The following is a 22,488-nucleotide window of genomic DNA, read 5'->3' as shown; positions in this document are numbered from 1 at the left end:
TTAATATTAGGAAGTTGAAGGAGGCATCTTCTCTGAGAACTCAGACAGAGATAAACACAAAATTAAAATAGCTACATCAGAAAGAGGAGCTTTGTAAGACTTTGTAAACTGGCACAAAATGACTTGCAGAAACTAGCAAATCATACAAAGAGAATGAAGTCTATAAAAGCCACACAATTAAAAAAAATTCTGTCACTTCCTAATTATAACCATGAATTGGAAATGTCAGTGTTCCCAGTACTCTCTATTTTCAAGTTACTGGCTGTTCTGACTTTATTCTAAAAGACAAAAACATGTTTTTTATTTGAAACTTTTTTCTATTATCACTTGCTCAATACGATTCCTACTATGTTTGGTAATAGAACTATAGACTATGACATTGAACATCTTTTATAGTATAAGAAAAAAAAATGAACCCAGGAAAATAAAAAACTCATCACATTTTGATGTAAACATGTAGCTAAAAGAAGTCCAGAAACAGCTGCCTGCCTCTGAATAATACATTCATTCATAATAAAATCTATAGCTAAAAGATTATTAGCAAATGAAAACACATTATCTTTCTTATTGGCTGAATTTTACTCAGAAAAATGAGACACCTTTCAGAAAAGGATTATTATTTTTATAAGGAGTATATATTTTTAAATATTCATTTCCTCTAGTGTATGCAAACCCCTACAAAATTATTAAATCTATCCCAACAGAATATTAGAGTGAAAAAAAATCATGCAAAAAAAATTTATTTAAAATGGTAAAGTCTAATCATGTTTCAATTATACTCAGTTTTACTTTTCACTATTTTTAATCTCAATACTTGAAGTTCTATGCAAATTTACCTAAAGTGATAAAGTGAGATTTCTAAATTTGTCACTTATATAAGCCATTGAAGATAAATTGGAGATATATAATAGGGTGCTTAAGACTTTATGAGAAAATGTTCCCACACATTATGCATTTAATGAACAGAGGACTGATCAAGTATATTGGGGATCACAAACATGAACTGAAGTCCCCTCCCTCCAGTTCTCATCAGAAATTTCTCCTTCGTTGCTTTAAAAACTTCCTTAAATGCCACTAAACTTCACTGAATTCTATTTCCTCCACATCTCTGGCCACCAGCAGAGTCCAAACCACCCCAACTGCCTCCCAAAGTCCCTCATCTTCTTCCTACCCACTGGCCACACCACATTGGATCATGATTCTCCCTTCTTTGAAAGGCCTCAAGGGATTGTTCATAGTATTACATAAAACCCCAAAACCTGAAAAGTCTTTGGGGTGGAACCTTGCTTATCTCCTCCACCACCCACCTCCTCCTCACTTTTCTCTGCCTTTCTCTTAGTTTTCCAACCCCACTACACAAATTTCCTTATAAGGTCCACTGCATGTAGCATTCTCTATGCCTAGAATTCCGTTTCGCTGACTCTTCTCCATGCCAACTTCTTATCTTTCAAGTCTCTCCTTAAATGTCATCTCTTCCCAAAGTCTTCCTTGAGCCTGCTCCCTGGACAGCTTCCCCTGTATGGTCATCAAGTCTCTCCTTAAATGTCATCTCTTCCCAAGTCCTCCTTGAGTCTGCTCCCTGGACAGCTTCCCCGTGTGCTCTCCATCCCTGCACTTGGTTTAGGCCCTGGATTAAAAGGAAGAGTTTCTATCACATATTTTATTTTGTTGTTAATATCTTCCCCTCCACACACTAAGTTCTATGAAGACTCTACTTTATTCAGCATCACCTCCAGTGCCTGGTGCCAGGCTCTGCACATGGCACAGAGTAAATAAATATTTGTGAAGGAAGAAGGACTAGACAGATTCACTGCAGAGCCAGCAGTGCATTGCTTCCCTACTGCACACTCTTCCAACCAACTTTAGACATTCAAACCCCCTTTGCTCAATGCTACCTTCTCATCCAAAGCTGATTTGAGAGGTTCTCACTGAAGAACTAGACCACAGCCAGGCTGAGTTCAGAACTCAGGAGACTTTGGAAAAGATTGGGTATTAATCTGCAGAACATCAGGAGCACAGAACACCAGGAGGCTCAGGAGGAGCTGAGGGTCAAGATCAGGGAAATCAGGGAAAAGCAGGCTCGATTTCAGCACCTAAGGCATCTCTCCTAGGCTATGCAGAAGAATCCTTAGATTCATGACAGAGGTATGTCTGAGGTGGTGAATGTCTGCCAGTGGGTTTCCCAGTTTTCTGTGTTATCCATGCACCTTCTGCCATCTGTTACTACAGCAAGACACAAAGTTCTGGGCATCAGTACTCACAACCTAAAGATCACATGTGGTGAGCAGACCTTAAAAGCAGTCACACAATGACAAAGGTTGCTGCCCAACTGTTTAAAACCTCAAAGACACTTCTGTTTGATCTGTTATCCATTATGATATATAATTTTGCTGTTATAGATGTGATTTTAGTGAAAAAACATATTTTCAAGTAGATTTCCTGTAGTATTATGGGAAAAGTAAATATATTAATAGGTATTTTTCAATCATATTTTTGATTTCCTGTAGTATTATGTAGATTTCCTATATGTAGATTTCCTGTAGTATTATGGGAAAAGTAAATATATTAATAGGTATTTTTCAATCATATTTTTGGTCCTAAAGGTAGACTATTTTATTTTATGTTTTTAAAATTTTATTTTATTTTTAAACTTTACAATATTGTATTAGTTTTGCCAAATATTTTAAAACTAAGTTTACTACCAGATGCCACATTTCCATGATTATTAAATTCATTCTAGTTCCATACATGTTGGTCCTCAGAAGTCCCTGTGTTATAATCAAATCTGAAGGGTGACTGTTATTGCTGAAAAAATCCATGCCCCTGATATCTGAAAAAGTATGTCTAGTAAAAAGAAAAATTTGGATGCAGGCTCCCTGTCAATTCAAGGCTGATTCATCTGAAGCTGCGAGAAGGGAAAAGAACAGAGTGTATGTGGTGCACACGCCCATGTCAAAAGCCTCAACGCAGATGTACCCAATGATCCAGTTCAGGATGTGAGTTCCCATGGCACAGGAAGACCATTTCTGGGAAGGAGGAAGTGAAGAGGACAGAGAGAGAGTGGCCAAGTAAAATCCTGAGACTAAATAATTTGTATTTTTTATCCAGAACCTAAATTCATTTTTTGTTAGATGAATGAAATTGATAATTAATTATAGGACCTACAAACATCTACCTAGCAAAACAAAAGAAAAAGAAGTAAAAATAAATGCTATATCAAAACCAGTTTCTCAATTTTTCCAGTGGTAATCAGATAAACTCCAACTAAAGAATCTCAACAAGATTTAAGAACTTACACCTTCAAGCTCTTTTAGATACTAATTTTCTTTCTGACTGGCCTTTAACTACATTGATCCCAGACTCTGAGGTTACACTGATAATTTTTATAATGATTAGTTAGTCTCACAGAGAGAGAGAGAGAGAGAGAGAGAGAGAGAGAGAATTACGTTTATTTTATGGGAACTGGAAACCAAGATATCAATAACCACAAATCAAGAATGGTTCAAGAGTTAAATAGAACTGACTTTGGAATGTGAGTTGTTCTAAAGATGCAGGGATTTCACATGATACACTTACCTAAATATACATATATATTCTTATAAAACTGTTACAAATATTTAAACAAAATGAACTTAGTAAGAAAAAAACTTACTACAAAGAAAAGATGATGGCTGCACTGGTGAAGTCTACCTAACATTTGAAGAAAAAATTATAGTAATAGTTCACAAACTTTTCCTAGATAGAATGCTAGTAAATACTTCCAAATTCATTCTAGGAGGCCAGTATTATCCTGATACTAAAATCATACAAAGGCATTACAGTAAACCAATATCCCTTATATATACATGCATAAAAAATCATCAGAAATGTTAACAAATCAAATAAAGCAACAAATAAAATAGATAATCAAGTGGGATTTATCACAGGAATGTAAGAGTGTTTAAACGTGAAAATAAATCAAGGCATTACACCATATTAATACAATAAGTTCAAAAAACACATTATTATCTCAATAGATGCGGGAAAAGCATTTGAGACAATCCAACATTCTTTCAAGATATGAACACTAAAACTGATAAAGAATATGAATTGAAACCTCACAATTAACACCATATTTAATCACTAGAGACTGAAAGTTTTCCTCCTAGTATCAGGAACAAGACATGTATGTCTGCGATCACCACATTTTGACAACTAGATGTCCACATGGGAGACTGGATCCTTACCTCACACCATACTCAAAAAATAACCCCAAATGGATCAAAGACATAAATGTAGGAAACAAATGTATAAAAATTCTTAAAAGAAAACCTAGGTGGATATCTTTATGACCTTGAATTTGACAAGAGATTCTTAAATACAACACCAAAATTACAAGTAATCAATGGAAAATATAACTATTCAACTTCATCAAAATTAAAAATTATGTCCTACAAGAAAACAAAAAGACAAGTCACTAAATGAGGGGAAGTATTTGTAAATCATTTATCTGCCAAGAATATAGCATCCATTATATATATATATATATATATATATATATATATATATATATATATATAACCATAATATTAGGGGCTTCCCTGATAGCTCAGTTGGTGAAGAATCTGCCTGCAATGCTGAAGACTCTGGTTTGATTCCTGGGCTGGGTAGATCACTGGAGAAGGGATAGGCTACCTACTCCAGTATTCTTGGGCTTCCCTTGTGGCTCAACTGGTAAAGAATCTACCTGCAATGTGTGAGACCTGGGTTCAATCCCTGAGTAGGGAAGATCCCCTGGAAAAGGAAAGGGCTACCAATTCCAGTATTCTGGCCTGGAGAATTCTATGGACTGTATAGTCCATGGGGGGTAGCAAAGAGTCAGACATGATTAAGTGACTTTCACTTTCATATATATATATAAACAATAAAGACAAATAATCCAATAAAAAATAGACAAAATATTTGATCTATATTTTTCCAAAAAAAAAAAAGGATACAAATAGCCAATGGGCGTGTGGCAAGATGTTAAACATCATTATTGTTTAGGGAAAGAAATCAAAACCACAATAAGATAACCATCCATACACATCACACTTGCAAAGATGGCTATAACTAAAAAGACCAACAATAACAAGTGTTTACAAGGATGTAGAGAAATTGGAACCCTCTTATATTGCTGGTAGAAATGTAACATGCTGCAGCTATTTTCAAACACAGTTTGACAATTCTTAAAAAATGGAAACATATAGTTGCCAAATGACCCAGAAATTTCAGTCCTAGATTTATACTTATGAGAAGTAAGGACATATGTCTATGCAAAAACCTGTACATAAATGTTAAGGGTCACTTTATACAGCATAAAAAATTGGAAACAATTCAAATACAGACACAAGAGTGGTGCATATGTTTCACTGTACAAGCGGTATAATGCAATGCTATATGGCAATAAAAGAAATGAAGTACTGATAAATGCTATAATATGAATGAATCTTGGAAATATGCTAAGTTAAACCAAGTTATAAAAATGAGAGCATAATAATCACACATTATGTGATTTGATTTATACTAAATATCCAGAATAGGTGAATCCATAGAGATGGAAAATAGGTTAGTGGCTTCTAGAAGCTCAGTTTTGAGGGGAATAGGGATGATTCTAATGAATATTATGTTTCTTTTTGGAATAATCCAGCATTGTTTCAAAATTGCATAGTGGAAAAAGTTGCACAATTTTGTAAAAACTGCTAACTTTTTTGCACTCATTTCATATGCTAGCAAAGTAATGCTCAAAATCCTTCAAGCTGGGCTTCAACAGTATGTGAACTGAGAACTTCCAGATATACAAGCTGGATTTACAAAAGGCAGAGGAACCAGAAACCAAATTGCCAATATCCATTAGATCATAGAAAAAGCTAGAGAATTCCATAAAAACATCAACTTCTGCTTCATTGACTACTCTAAAGCCTTTGACTATGAAGACCACAACAAGCTGTGGAAAATTCTTAAAGAGATGGGAATACCAGACCACCTTACCTGCCTCCTGAGAAATCTGTATGCAGGCCAAGAACAAACAGAACTGGACATGGAACAGTGGACTGGTTCTGAATTGGGAAAGGAGTACATCAAGGCTGTATACTGTCACTGTGCTTATTTAACTTATATGCAAAGTACATCATGCAAAATCCTGAGCTGGATGAAGTACAAGCTGGAATCAAGACTGCAGGGAGAAATATCAGTAGTCTCAGATATGCAGATGACATCACTCTTATGAAAGAAAATGAAGAGAAACTAAAGAGCCTCTTTATGAACATGAAAGAGGAGAGTGAAAAATCTGGCTTAAAACTCAATGTTAAAAAAATGAAGATCATTGCATCTGGTCTCATTGCTTCATGGCAAATAGAAATGGGAACAATGGAAACAGTGCGAGACTTTATTTTCTTGGGCTCCCAAATCACTGCAGATGGTGACTGCAGCCATGAAATTAAAAGACATTTGTTCCTTAGAAGAAAAGCAATGACATCCTAGACAGCATATTGAGAAGCAAAGACATTTCTTTGCCAACAAAAGTCCATCTAGCAAAAGCTATGGTTGTTCCAGTAGTACTCATATATGGATGTGAGAGCTAGACAATGAAAAAGGTTGAGCACCAAAGAATTGATGCCTTCAAACTGTATTGCTGGAGAAGACTCTGGAGAGTCCCTTGCACATCATGGAGATCAAACCAGTCCATTCTAAAGGAAATCAACCTTGAATATTCACTGGAAGGACTGAAGCTGAAGCTAAAGCTCCAGTACTTTGGCCACCTAATGCGAAGAGCCAACTCACTGGGAAAGACTCTGATGCTGGGAAAGATTGAAGGCGGGAGGAGAAGAGGACGGCAGAGGACGAGATGGTTAGATGGCATCACTGACTCAATGGACGTGAGTCTGAGCAAACTCTGGAAGATGGTGAAGGACAGGGAAGCCTGGCATGCTGCAGTACATGGAGTCGCAAAGAATTAGGCAGGACTGAGCAGCTGAACAATTGAATAAAAACACTAACTTTCACCCATTGAAAAGGTGAACTGCAAGTGTGGCATTTATTTATTTTTAAAAGCAGGCAACCACCAACAAAACAAAGGAAAACTGAAAAGACTGAGCTGAAGTATGATGGATGTACCTTCCTGAGTCCAAGTTATTCTTGATCATGTCACTGTCCAGAGTAATGTAAAAATTGTTTGCCTAAACACGGTTATTCCTTGGCTATATATTCTTTTTCTAAGTTTCTACTCTCATACTCTAAATTTACCAGTTCTAATGTTGCCAATCATTCCAGTTTTCCCAGGGCTGAAGGTGTTTCCAAGACATGAGACTTTCAGCACTAAAACATGGAAAATTCCAGGAAAACTGAGCAAAGTTTGTTCCTGCCTGATTTTGTATAATTTACTTAATTCCTCTTCACTTTAATTCCTATCATGTTCTCCATCCTGCTTTCCCCTTTTTTTTTAATCTCAAGTATTTTAATAATGAAGTTACCCCTAAAATTCACTTTTTAGAGATATAAAATTAATCTTATAGAAATCATACTCTGTAAAACAACTTTGAAATTAAATTTATCTGAATCTCCTATCATGTTCTCCATCCTACTTTTTCCTTTTTTCTAATCTCAAGTATTTTAATAATAAAGTTACTCCTAAAATTTACTTTTTAGAGATATAAAATTAATCTTATAGAAATCATACTCTGTAAAACAACTTTGAAATTAAATTTATCTGAATCACCTTGCCATACACTTGAAAATAACACATTATTGTGTGTGTGTGCGTGTGTGTGTATATATATATATATATATATATATATCTCACTATGTTCAGATTCTTTTCCCTTACAGGTTGTTACAGAATACTGAGTATAGTTCTAAATGCTATTTCACTTGTGTTCATAGTTTATTATAAAATAATTGTTCACAAATTAAGTCATGTAAGTCTCTCCTGAGTTTGGGGTATGAATAGCCAACTACCTTCTGGATATTTCAATCAGAGATTTCTTTGGCCACTAATACATATATATATAAGGGGGCTTCCCTGATAGCTCAGTTGGTAAAGAGTCTGCCTGCAATGCAGGAGATCCGAGTTTGATTCCTGGGTCAGAAAGATTTGTTGGAGAAGGGATAGGTTACCCAGTCCAGTATTCTTGGGCTTCCCTTGTGGCTTAGCTGGTAAAGAATCTGCCTGCCATCTGGGAGACCTGGGTTAGGAAGATGCCCTGGAGAAGGGAAAGGCTACCCACTCCAATATTCTGGCCTGGAGAATTCCATGGGGTTCATGGGGTCACAAAGAGTTGGACATAACTGAGCGACTTTCACTTTCAACTTTCACATACATCTAAAGCTAAATCTAAACTTGTTTTAGTGCCTAAATTAACTCTTCTTGCTATGATCACATCCACCTACTCTCCAGAGATAAAGTGAATTATTTCCTCTTCACTTGACTCTATTATCAGAGCTAATGAATCACTGTGCTCTGATTACACCACCCGGGAAACATTCTCAAATTTGCCCTACCACTGCCTCGCTTGCCTAGACCTGCTTCCATCCACAGCTGGAACTGATTGGTAGACTTAAGGACTGTCAGTGTTCTAAAATCCATGATCACTTGGAAAAACTCAAAAACCTCATAATGTTAGGTCAACTTTCAAAATACTGTATTAAAACTAAACCAAAGACAAGACCAAGTGTATAGCCTATCCTTTCCAAGTTAGACCAACATCCTCATCCTTGGGGCTTCCCTGGTGGCTCAGACAGTAAAGCATCTACCTGCAGTGTGGGAGGGAGAAGGCAATGGCACCCCACTCCAGTACTCTTGCCTGGAAAATCCCATGGACGAAGGAGCCTGGTAGGCTGCAGTCCATGGGGTCGCTAGGAGTCGGACACAACTGACCGACTTCACTTTCATTTTTCACTTTCATGCACTGGAGAAGGAAATGACAACCCACTCTAGTATTCTTGCCTAGAGAATCCCAAGAACAGGACAGCCTGGTGGACTGCCGTCTCTGGGGTCCCACAGAGTCGGACACGACTGAAGCGACTTAGCGGCAGCAGTGTGGGAGACCCGGGTTCGATCCCTGGGTTGGGAAGATCCCCTGGAGAAGGAAATGGCAACCCACTCTGGTACTCTTGCCTGGAAAATTCCATGGACTGAGTAGCCAGTTAGGCTACAGTCCATGGGGTCGAAAAGAGTCAGACACGACTGAGCGACTTCAGTTTCACTTTTCTCTTCCTTAAAGACACTGGTGCTGCACCTCCTGAAGTCGTTATAAATCTCTCCACCACACCCAAACACATTCACCCCACCCTCCTACACATGCACTCTTACTCACACAAATACACAGATACACACACTTGCACACTCTCAGGCTCCAGCAATGAGTACATGTTTCAAATCACCACCCACAACTTGATGTTTTGGGGCACTAGTTAATCATTTCCTTCTTCTGGAGACTTTGTTCTAAATTCAGGCTCTGAAAGTTCTTGTCTGACCTCATCAACCCCAAAGAGAACAGGCCATTTTCTCTTTTATAGACATACTTCTAATCTTGCAGTTATCATGTAGTAATAGTTAATTGGATTATATAACTGCTGCCCCCAACTTGAGAGGGCTTTAGCTGTGCATCTCATACCTGAAGAATAGCAGCTATCAAACTCAATCTGTTCAACTCCACTAATCTTTTTGATCAACATTTAGAAAACTAAGATCATGGCATCTGGTATGGCAAATAGATGGGGAAAGAGTGAGAGACTTTATTTTGGGGGGCTCCAAAATCACTGCAGATGGTAACTACAGCCACGAAGTTAAAAGACACCTGCTCCTTGGAAGAAAAACTATGACCAACCTAGACAGCATATTAAAAAGCAGAGACATTACTTAGCCAACAAAGGTCCATCTAGTTAAAGCTATGGTTTTTCCAGTAGTCATGTATGGATGTAAGAGTTGGATTATAAAGAAAGCTGAGCACTGAGGAATTTATGCTTTTGAACTGTGGTGTTGGAGAAGACTCTTGAGAGTCCCTTGGACTGCAAGGAGATCCAACCTGTCCATCCTAAAAGAAATCAGTCCTGAATATTCATTGGAAGGACTGATGCTGAGCTGAAACTCCAATACTTTGGCCATCTGATGGGAAGAACTGATTCATTGGAAAAGACCCTAATGCTGGGAAATATTGAAGGCAGGAGGAGAAGGGGACAGCAGAGGATGAGATGGTTGGATGGCATCACTGACTCGATGGACATGAGTTAGTAAGCTCCAGGAGTTGATGATGGACAGGGAAGCTCGGCGTGCTGCAGTCCATGGGGTCACGAAGAGTCGGACACGACTGAATGACTGAACTGAACAGAACTTTGATTAAGTGATGACAACTTAAGCAGCATGCTTAAAATATGACCAAGTGACATTTTAATAATAACTGAAAAATGAATCTTCAGATCATTTACATACATGATTATCAAAATACAAATTATATTGACATGTGCAGCCATTGACCTAACTTGTAAAACAGATGGCACTGAGTGACCTGAATACAATGACTCTACCACCGATTCACATGGTAATAATCTCTCTCTCTTTTCCTGCTCCCCATGCAAAATCACCATCTCTTCCTCCTGACTATTTTTTTTCCCTTACATCTATACAAATAAAGTATTTCCACCCACTCAGATATTTAAAGTGTTACAACAAATGCCACCAATGACCCAAGGGGCCAAAAAAATTTTAATCTCTTGAATTATTATTATTAGCATTTTTTGGCAGCATTTGCTACTCTGGGGCACCCTCCGTGACTCCTCCCACTTAGCTTCTGGTTCTCCTACCTCTTTGACCATTATTTCTCAGTTGAGTCAGGGGAGCCTCTTCTTTTACCCACTCCTTAAACACTGGTTTTACCCAGGCACTCTGTTACTTTTTCTAACTCTGTACCCTTTGGTGATGTCATCTACTGCCCCAGCTGAGTGCTTTGGGTTCATACACCCAATTCGTTCTTGAACATATACTCCTGGATAATGCACAGGTGCCCCAAATCATCCTATCAGGATCTGAACTCCTCACTGCCCACCCTACTGGTTGGCCTGGTTTACTTCTTTATTTCCCCACATCAGCTGCTGGTCCTCAATCACCCAAACCACTGATACAACCGCCCCCCTTAAACTCTTTCCTTACAAACCATATTCAATTGGCAACTAAGCACTGCCCATTTGCCTTCTTACTGAGCTCTTAAAATGTTTCCTTCCTACACCCTCTGCTACTTCTGTAGGTCAAGACCTCGTCCTTCTCTGGTCAGTTGCAATAGTCCCTTAATTGATCTGCTTGTCTCCAGTTTTGCCCACATCCTATTCATATGCCATTATTCTTACTTCTGCTAAAGTAAGTTATACATATTTTATACACACACACACACATACATACACATAATGAGAATCTGATGAATTAAAATCCATCAGTGCATGCTCAAAACTAAATGTAGTGTTTATTAAATTTTATTTTGATCCAGTTATCATGTACAGAAATCTAAGCTCATCCTACAATAGTAACCCAGGATGTCATCTTATATTTTCTGTTCCATTCAAAATTTAAACATAACCTCCACACTAAAGAACTAGCTTTTATTGATCTTCAGCCCCACTGATAGGTTGTAATGCACATATTTAAAAACACCGGCCTACAGGCTAAAGCCCATCCTTAGTGTCCTCCCCACCCCCAATTACTGTCATTCTTTTCATAGCAGCCTAGAAAGGGGCTTATATGGAAATGGAGAGCTCAATTTATAAACACCCCTCTCTAGAGAGAATCAGTAGAAATGAGGAATGGACTGCGAACTTTAAGTTCTTCAAGTCACCTAAAGAGAGGTCCATTGTTGTGATTAGTTAAGCGTGGAGTGAAGAAAAGGATTATCAGAAAGGAGAACCCAAAAGCCACTCTCATTCACTTTACTCAGAAAGGCAGCCAGGAAGGTTCTACTAGGTTCACGGTAAGTTACAACAGCTTTCCACTTCTAGGAGTCCATGGAAAGCAGAAGCAAAATAAGAAAAGATAATTAATGTCTCTTTGGCAAGGATGTCCATTGCTGCTTCATATCTGTTAATTCCAATTTAGGTGGACACTGGAATAAGTGGTACAAATAAAAATGGAACCTCAATATATGAAATATAACACATCTTAAAATTCATGTTAATTCCTCAAAGCACTTTCCCCAAAGTTGCTTGTTTTCTAATGCCTGGAATATATGATGGAAAATGGGGATTGTAAGTTTTCCATGAATTTTCAAAAAAAGTTCCACCATCAAGAAAATGGATTTATGGCTAGAACATATATAGAACAAAATGGCAACATCATTACAAACAGTTCTTCCAACTTAAAACTTTTTTCAATGCAATTATAAACCATTTTTACTACAGTTAGGTGAAAATTATTCGTGTTCCTTGAGAAGTACTGATCAACTGTGGAAGATGATATTCAAATACACATAGATAAAATCTATAACCCATTTATGGAGCCTCTTGAAATTTATTTACCCAAATTTTATATCTCAAGCCATAAATAATTTTGTATTTGTGACTGTGTGTATGCAAAATATAAGCATTTAAACATTTCATTTAATTTTAGTTTTGCCAATGGGAATAAAAACTTGACACAGCAAAAGAATTACAAAAATTTACTTTTCTTTTCATAGCCTTTGGACAATCTTATTACTTTATTTTGGTTTTACTTCAAAAAATTGTCAGATAGCTAAGGAAACCTATAGAAAAATCACTCCTAAGACACATTTCTTCAATGGCTTTTGCAAAAATAACTTGGAAGGAGGCATTTCCCTGGGAGTAACTACTTGGCTGTATTGGTTATGCTAACAGTATTACCACTGCTGAGACATTTTAAGGAAATGTTTAATTTTTCTTACCAGAAGCATAATTTTATTCAGAAGATTGAATAGATTTTGCTGCTCTGCAGGATTTTAAAGCTCTTTACATTTCACCTTACAGAAATCCACATTTGCAACACAGAGTTCATTTATTTAGTTTCTCCTTTAATTCCCTTTGGTAGGCCATTTAATCCTTCATGAATATCCACACTTGAGGTTACAATAATAAAAATAAACTGAAGGTCCATCCCTCTTTCGGACTGTCCCTGACCTTTACCTGACACAGTGCGAGGGTGGTTATGAACGAGCCATGCACTTCCCTTCTTCACAATTAGGAAAGCATCCCCGCTCTGCACCTTTGCATTACTTTCTCGAAAAGGGTCTCAGGCTCGAATCCACATACTTTCTAAATCTGAAAGGTACAGAGTTTCTGATACCACGGAGTTCCCCAATACATGTCTCTTTCCTATAATTAGCTTCATGCTTTCCATATGGCATTAGAAACAGCACTTAATGAAGATGCTTGAAACACAGAGCTCAGTTTCCAGACCATTTTATCTAATTCAGTAGCAGTCTTTTACCCCCAGACACCCCAGAGCAGGCAGAGTTTGCACTCCCACATGCAATGTGAATTAATACATCTGGAACCAGAGATCTGTGTTAGAGACGACATTTTCAGTCAATAAAACCAATGCCATACTCACGGTGGAGGCTGGTGGGGCTGGTGTTCAACATTTCTTGGGGCTTTGCAGGCAGCAGGCTTCACCATGTCCCTGACCACACACCTGGGGCGCATGATAGACAGCACAACGCACTATTAATTATAAAACGGGTAGAAACATCTGGAAATTAAACATGGTACTGAAAACAAGTTTAAGGGAACTGTCTGCAAGCCCCTAAGTATTAACCTGGAGACCCTGAGAAGCCCTGGGAGTTAGGAACCTTCAGCTCATGCTTCCAAGAGCTCAATTACACCCAGATGAACTCCATACTGGTGCTGGCCTCAGTATTGGATTTCCTGTTTAGTATCAATAAAATGATCCTCATTAGGCTTCCCCATAGAAGCAAAGCTGCTGAAAACTTTGGCTTTACCCTATGGAGACATCTGAAAGTGTAAACATAGGAGCAGCTGTTGTGCTGATATGTTAAAAACAGGCAGGACTTTCAGTGGCTTTGGCTTTCTTACTGAAAGACATGGACTTTTTTTCATGCCCTTCATGCCCTTCTCTTTATGCAAAAAAAAATAAAAAATAAAAAAAATAAAACAGAGATCTGAGATGTTTCAGGACATCCCCCATGTTCTAAATTCATTCAAGCTAAGAAAGGAGGAAGAGTCAGAGGGAAATGTGCATATATAAAGTGTGTGTGTCTCCATAAGTATGCAAAATAAATATGCAAGATGCCTGCACAGTGTGAAAATAGGCAGGAAAAGGTCTTTGGGTCTTAAGTTGTCCATCACAGAATAAATAAATGCAGAGGATGGGTCACAGCTGCAAAGGGCAGCAGGTGGAGATGCTCTTAACCTGATGTCAACAGGACTTAATGGAGCACTGGAGAGAATCACGGCATAAGCCAGAAAACATAGCCCTCTGAGGCTGTCCTTGGATGGCTCAGATATCCCTCTACCTCAGAAGCCTTGAACAAACCTTGGTTTGAATAGGGAAGCCCCATTTAGAAAGTTGAGACCCTGATTCTTAGACTCTGCTAAATGGAAAAACCACACAGGACTTGGGATTCTCAAGCATGAACCTGGTTCTTAACTTTGACAGTGGTTTGGACTGCACTTGGAGATATGACTACCTGTAAGGCCAGTCATGCTATTCAAGGGGTAGCTCAGTGGTGAGATAGTGGCAGATAAACTGTTTTTCCAGAGATAAAAGCTGCATGGCAAAATTCTCCACTTCTGAAAGAAATGATACAGGCAAACGTGGACACTGCACAGAAACGTGCGTGCACACACACACACACACACACACACAGCTAAGTCCAAACAGGATCAAGTAAGACTTAGAAATCAATATATAATGTGACAAGAAAAGAGAACGGTGCCATTTCAAAGCCACCCCTCCTGGGTTCAAAGGAAAGAAATGTGGTAACTGTCTAGAGTGAATGCTAAACTCTTAATGGACTGGTCACCAGTCATTGGAGGAGAAGGACCCTCTGGCAGGAAGGTTCAGAGAACATTCAAGAAGGCAGTTGCCAAGGAGAAGTAATACCCTGGGGTATTACTGAGCTATGAAATGTTAATATAACTTACTCAAGTACAGTGCACAGGAAGTTACATTTCACTGCACTGGGAAATCTTTAGCAATTCTCACTCAACTAAAAATAGCCCACATGGCATGTTGAATTTTTACACGCATTGGTTTGTGAAAATATCGGAAATATCACCAACTTCGGAGAAAATCTTGAAGAATTATATGTAGAGAAACCATATGCAACCTTCTGTCTTAGTTCATTTCCTTTTTTCTTTTTCTTTTTCCTCCTGAAAATTCAGGTATTTAGGCAAAGTTTTGGGAAGAAAAGAAATCTGCCACTCAGTTAGAGTTTTCCTTCAATATGTTTTAAAATAACTCTTCTCCAATAAAAGTGGATTATTAGCCAGCATAAAAGACCATGTCTGTGTAAGAAAATTCTCATTTAATCTTAAGAATTGAGTAGTTTTTACTTAAAACTATAGTAACTGGCATATTTCATCGGTCTGCCTATGTTATAGAATCTTATTTATTTATTTTTATTTTATTTACTATATTTTTATTTTATTATTGGAGGCTAATTACTTTACAATATTGTAGTGGTTTTGCCATACATTGACATGAATCAGCCATGGGTGTACATCTGTCCCCCATCCTGAACCCCCCTCCCACCTCCCTCACCGCCACCATCCCATCCCTCAGGGTCATCCCAGTACATCAGCCCTGAGCACCCTGTCTCATGCATCGAACCTGGACTGATGATCTCTTGCACATATGATAATATACATGTTTCAATGCTATTGTCTCAGATCATCCCACCCTTGCCTTCTCCCACAGAGTCCAAAAGACTGTTCTATACATCTGTGTCTCTTTTGCTGTCTCGCATACAGGGTTATCATTACCATCTTTCTAAATTCCATATATATGCATTAGTATACTGTATTGGTGTTTTTCTTTCTGACTTACTTCACTCTGTATAATAGGCTCCAGTTTCATCCACCTCATTAGAACTGACTCAAATGTATTATTTTTAATGGCTGAGTAATATTCCATTGTGTAAATGTACCAGAGCTTTCTTATCTATTCATCTGCTGATGGACATCTAGGTTGCTTCCATGTCCTGGCTATTGTAAACAGTGCTGCAATGAACATTGGGGTACACGTGTCTCTTTCAGTTCTGGTTTCCTCAGTGTGTATGCCCAGCAACAGAATTGCTGGGTTATATGGCAGTTCTATTTCCAGTTTTTTAAGGAATCTCCACACTGTTCTCCATGGTGGCTGTACTAGTTTGCATTCCCACCAACAGTGTAAGAGGGTTCCCTTTTCTCCACACCCTCTCCAGCATTTATTGCTTATAGACTTTTGGATCGCAGCCATTCTGACCGGCATGAGATGGTACCTCACTGTGGTTTTGATTTGCATTTCTCTGATAATGAGTGATGTTGAGCATCTTTTCATGTGTTTGTTAGACATCGGTATGTCTTCTTTGGAGAAATATCTGTTTAGTTTTTTGGCCCATTAAACCTCATTTGAATTTCTAAAATTTAAAGCTCTTTTTGGATAATAAGAATAAACACATCAATACTCAAAAACAATGTTGCTAGAATTTAATGTATTTAATTTAAAATATACTAAATTAATATACTTTATTTAAAACAAAATAAGAAAAAACTAATTTTTCATACTAACTTATATCCTGATCTCAGGTTTAGAGTGAATCAGTTAGCTGTTGAATCTGTTCTCAGGGAGAAAGTGATCAGTTTCAGATTGCTAGTTATTCAACCAATTTGAGGGGGCATGAAGCTATGCCAATATGTATTCCTACATTTTCTAATCTGACTTTCTAAGACGAAATTGAAATTCCAGGGAAAGAGAAGAAGAAAAAAATCCCTACATTCAGAATAAGATACATAAAATAATACAACGCCCTCCTCAGATTTTTGTCAGCCTGAATGAATTAGCATTTCTTTAAAGTTATATTTGGATTGTTTTGTCTGTCCTATTGCAGTTTGAGGGATAAACCAAAGTGGTGTCGCCAGTTGTAATGTGTGGAAACTGTTCAGCCGACCACTTCCCATCCTCTCCCAGGCGTTAATCGTAACACAATAACAGGGACCCTTCATACTTAAACACCACAGTGATATATCAGCACACTGCTGTGCACTAAGGCCCTTCAGTGTGTGAGACTCTTTGCAATGAATGCTCTAGGGACCCCACCAGGCTCCTCTGTTCATGAAGATAAGAATACTGGAGTGGGTCGCCATGCCCTCCTCCAGGGGATCTTCCTGACCCAGGGATCAAACTCACATCTCCTATTTCTCCTGCATTGGCATGAGGGCTCTTTACAGGTACCACCTGGGAAGCCCCAGGGGTCTTCCTTGCTGCTGCTAAGTCACTTCAGTCGTGTCCGACTCTGTGCGACCCCATAGACAGCAGCCCACCAGGCTCCCTCGTCCCTGGGATTTTCCAGGCAAGAATACTGGAGTGGGTTGCCATTTCCTTCTCCAATGCGTGAAAGTGAAGTCGCTCAGTCGTGTCCGATTCCTAGCGACCCTATGGACTGCAGCCCACCAGGCCCCTCCGTCCATGGGATTTTCCAGGCAAGAGTACTTGAGTAGGGTGCCATTGCCTTCTCCGAAGGGTCTTCCTTACATATGATTTACTCCGTCATCCAGACACAAAGAGGCCACAGATAAGCCACAAAGCCGACTTTCCAGAAAGGCTGTGGATGGAGAGACCAGGAGTCCAAGAGGCGTGACCTCTGATTCCTGCAAAGTCTTCAGTTACTTGGGAAGGACGGTGGACCCCTCACCATCTTGGCGGTGCTTTCGAGCACCCCTTATCCCTCAAGCATCACTGAGGACTTGTTCAAATGAGGCATCCTGCAAGCATCTCAGAGAAGCTCCCCCGGACTCCGCCTTCCGCGCGGTTGGATTTTATGAATGACTGCAATCAATGCTGAACCACTGCCAACTGCCCACCCTTCCCGGCACCGTACACACAAGAGAAACTCACCCTGCCGCAAGCCCGCAGATGAGGCTGTGGCAAGGCTTTCATCTCCCCAAACAGGAACTAAATGTGCTTCCAGAGACTTAGAGTATGTGAATGAAACATTCTCAATGCCTTCAAAAGGCACAATTTACATAATCACTTTCTCTCTTTTGAGTTTCTATTTTGGTGCCTGCAGTCACCGGGTCCACTTTTGCCTCCCCTTCCCTGCAAAATAACTAAAAAACAAAACAAACAAACAAACAAAAAAACCCCTTACTGTTTTATGAAAGTTTATCTCAACTCAGCTTGATGACAAGGTCATGAGTCTAGTGACTGAGCACTGAGCGTACCACAGATGATGACACCTATGCATTTCTACTCTCCATTTTTTGTGGTTTTGGACTTTACTGGGGTTTCTCCTTCAGTGATAGAGACAATTACACTGAACCAAGGCTAGGGGAAGTGTGTCTGTGCCTACTCCCTGGGTAGGATTGTACTAGTCTGCATTTGTCACAAGAGTTTGTCAGTTATAATGACATCATGTTGAGAAAATGAAATACTTTTCAAACATACAGTATTCTAATTTGCTGATCACCAATCAGACACAAAGAAGTAAGGGAAAAATAGGCAAGAATAGGGCTCTGTAATCAGATGTTTTCTTCTGAACCTTCTATTCAGCACTTGAGACCCTTCTTACATAAGACATTAGGCAAAAGTATCAAAATGTATGCAAAAGTCTTGTCTTCACCCTGAATCTCTCTTAACTGCAGGCATCCAGTTGTTTCCCCAACACTTTTGCTTGGGTTTCCAGTAGGCTTCTTAAAATCAACACTTTCAGTCGGAATCCACCTTTTCTTAGACACCTGACCCTCCAGAGCCAGCACCATCTTGGCTGGTTGTAAACGGTTTCTCTAGCTGTTCAGGCGAAAAGCTTTAGTCTCAAGGCCTCACTTCTCTTGTACCTGTGTCCAGTCCATCAGATTTGATTCTCCTTTCAAATATGTGCAGCCATCTGCCCATTTCTCCTCCTTCCCCTATGGCTACCTCGATGGGGTCAACGCTACTTTTTACTGGATTCCTGAATTAGACTTCTCACTGGCTGCTGGCAGAGACCCTTTGGAAAGATAAATCAATCATGACTCCTCTGCTCCAAATCCTGCAATGGTACTACAGTTTACTCACAAAAACGCAGGAGTCCTTGGAGTGTCATCTGGCCTCACATAATTCCCAATGTTCTTCTCCTACTATCTCCTCCCCAGCATCCACACCCAACTCATGCTACCCAGCTGCAGTGACCTTGCTGCTGGTTCTCAGACACACCAGGACCTTTGTACCAAAGATTCCCTCCCTGATATGTATCAGACTAACCCCTCCCCACTTTGCAGTCTTGGCTCAAGTGTCAGTGTTTGGTGGTTCCCTACTGCTACGGTCTGCCCCCACCAGACTTTCAGTGCCCTTCACCTCATCTTGCTCTGGTGGTGGTGGTGGTTTAGGTGCTAAGTCATGTCCAACTCTTGCGACCCCATGGACTGTATCCTGCCAGACTCCTCTGTCCATGGGATTCTCCAGGCAAGAATACTGGAGTGGGTTGCCATTGTAAATCTGCCTCTCCTCTTCAACCCAGCTTGAAATACCAGCTGCTCAAGAGGAAGGATGTCTGTTTGGTTCACTGGCAAAGGCCCAGAGCCTAGAACAGGGCATAGTCACATAGAACATCATAGTCACTCACTACATATTTGTTAAATGAATAAGACAAAATGCTTTATATTTCCAGCCTGAGTAACTAACATGCTAAAATACAGTTATTTACAAATAGATGTAAGTAATACTTTTTTGCATGATTATAGCATATTTATATAAAATATCTGCAAAATATAGATTAACATATGACCAACAAATTTTATGATTTGTATAATCTATTATATTTGTTTTTATATGAGATGACTAAGGTTCATTCTCTTTCTAAACAAGAAAAAACTGATTAATTTTGTGGAAAAGACTCTTCAGTGTCACATTGTTGCTTCAAACCAATGAGACACTATTTAACATCTAGTATCCTGCTCTTTTATCAAATAAAACTTTAAAATAATTGTACATAAGGTAATTCCTTAATAGTAAAGATAGAAAATTAATCCCCCTTTCTATTGATTTTTCTAAACAGTGTAGGAAACTAACAGAAAACTTCTGTTTATTGTCATCTATTTTGAAAATGTTCAAGAATATTCAGTTAATATCCTATTTAATCTTCACAATGCTCTGCAAGGAGATCTGATTGTCCTATTTGACAAATGAAATAACTACAACTCTAAGAGATTAAATTTATTTTCCAATGATAACTGGCAAATATTAATATTTTAAGAAGCCAAGATGTGTATCAAGTTTTGTTTGGGACCAAAGGTAATGTCTTCTTCATCATTCAACGATGCCCTCTGACATTAACACTCAAAAGATGAATGAAAATTAATACAAATCAATCATGAAGCTACAGAGTCCAGTATCCTCAGATATGTTTCAATATAATTGATTTCATGATATAGGTATATTATTGAAACTATTCAGATATCTCACATAGCTGAGTGTTCTTGAAACATTATTCTAGTATTCCAAGACCATATTCTCCAAATATATCAGCAGAACAATGGTGACAGCAGGTGTCAGATTGGCTAAATTAGAAATGCAGAGTGACCTTGAGACCAGTGGGAATGTAAAACTCAAGGCGGGTCATCCTGCATATAGAGAAAAGCAACTTATATAAGAAAGAGTCAAGAAAGTGAAAAAAAATTTTAAATTACTTGGAAGACAAATATAATTTGGTTGATAAAAATCTCTTCAAAAATACTTTTCAAAGGAAATCTTCAAAAGTGATCTTTTCATCTCCATTTACTAATACTGAAAGCAGAAAAGTTGAAAATATTATTTTACAAAATGCATTTTAAAAGTTGCATATTTATGTCTACTTAGCAGTGAACTGATAAGCGTGATGACTGCTACCCCTAAGATGAAGATGAAACAGTGACAATTCTACACCAGACGGAAAAAGTGGATGTTGAAAAGCCAGATGTACTAATCACAGATCATCAGGGTGTGTTCTACCTCTGATGTACATTCAGAGAATGCTCAGAAGCTACATAAGAGTGACCTTTATTTTAAAAAAGACAATGAGGACAGGTAAGTTAGGCTCTTAATTGTAAGAAAAGGGAACCCAGCTGGCCGGTTTCCACAGTAAGTTGTGAGGACAGTTAAATCTCCCTTAACTAGGCCAGGAATTTATTCACAAAACCAGACTAAAAAGTATAGGATTCTCAAATAAAGGTGATAACAAGATATCGATTTGCTACAGAGATTAATGGGTGATTTTAAAGTTGGGAAAAACAATTTTCTCAAAGACTGATAAGAAGGAAAATAATACATAAGAAATCAAGCCCTTGGTCTTCTGGACCATTCAAATCTGCCTGTTTATCACCTCTCATGTCTCCAGGATGCTAACAGGTTTGGTTCTATAAGGTCCTAATATTGTTTCCAACATGGCAGCAATACACCCAATTAACCTTTTACCCAAGCTAATATTTCCTATTAACACAATCAGTTCCTGTCTCCATTTGCCATTCTTGAAGTGTTACATAGACCTATGGATTTATATCTGCTACCATTCCCCACACACCATCCTGCTGACATTTTTCTACTTATTAATCTGTGTGCATTCACCAGAAGCCACCTGCTGCCTGCAAGATAGAACGTAACTTTAGAAAAAAGGAAGATTATGAGAAAATTCCTGCCACTAAACCTGCAAGGGAGAATGACTTGTGTGCATTCAATAGAGGGGAAAAAAATCTCATCTATTAAGAGGTAAGGTATTTCCAGCCAGAAGAAACAATCCTAGAATCAAGGCAGCAGAGGCACCGATGAGGCAAGGGAGGCCTAAGCCACCTTCTGGACCCTCCAAGACTAAAAGTGGGGGGTGGGGAGACTTCAGTGGAAAGGCAGAAGGTTGAGGGGAAAGAGCAATGTGAAAATAGAGAGTGAGGTAAGGTAGGGTGTGAAAAGAGTCATGAGGAAGGTTTTAATTTTTTTATATCTATAGGCACAGTCCCAGGTGATGAACTCCCCCTGACAAAGGGAGAAGTTGAATGGATGGAGAAGGGCGTGACAGAGGATGAGATGGTTGGATGGCATCACTGACTCAATGGACATGAGTTTGAGCAAGCTCCAGGAGACGGTGAAGGACAAGGAAGGCTGGTGTGCTGTAGTCTGTGGGGTGGCAAAGAGTTGGGCACGACTGAGTGACTGAACAACAACAAGAGAAAGCATATTGATCTAAAGTGAATGAGAATGGTAGTACTGAGGAATAATCTTGGAACCAGCATACGGTTTGGAGAAGGAAATGGCAACCGACTCCAATATTCTTGCCTGGAGAATCCCATGGACAGAGGACCCCAACAGTC

At 38.8% G+C, this 22,488-nt stretch overlaps 1 protein-coding gene across 2 annotated transcripts in view; it reads right to left on the bottom strand.

The window, feature by feature from the left end:
• Positions 1 to 22,488, bottom strand: part of LOC132342140 (regulating synaptic membrane exocytosis protein 1-like) — a 270,357-nt gene that overhangs the window by 144,350 nt on the left and 103,519 nt on the right. The window contains exon 2 of one of the 2 annotated variants that reach the window (XM_059890059.1): positions 13,565 to 13,645. The exons of the other annotated variant lie outside the window; for it this stretch is intronic. Within the exon in view, the coding sequence (XP_059746042.1) occupies positions 13,565 to 13,645 (81 nt within the window). The remainder of the gene's footprint in view (positions 1 to 13,564; positions 13,646 to 22,488) is intronic. 2 annotated transcript variants of the gene reach the window in all.

This window comes from Bos taurus, chromosome 9 (genome assembly GCF_002263795.3).
Source record: "Bos taurus isolate L1 Dominette 01449 registration number 42190680 breed Hereford chromosome 9, ARS-UCD2.0, whole genome shotgun sequence".
Taxonomy (NCBI): Eukaryota; Metazoa; Chordata; class Mammalia; order Artiodactyla; family Bovidae; genus Bos; species Bos taurus.
This window is presented reverse-complemented; position numbering and strand designations above follow the sequence as displayed.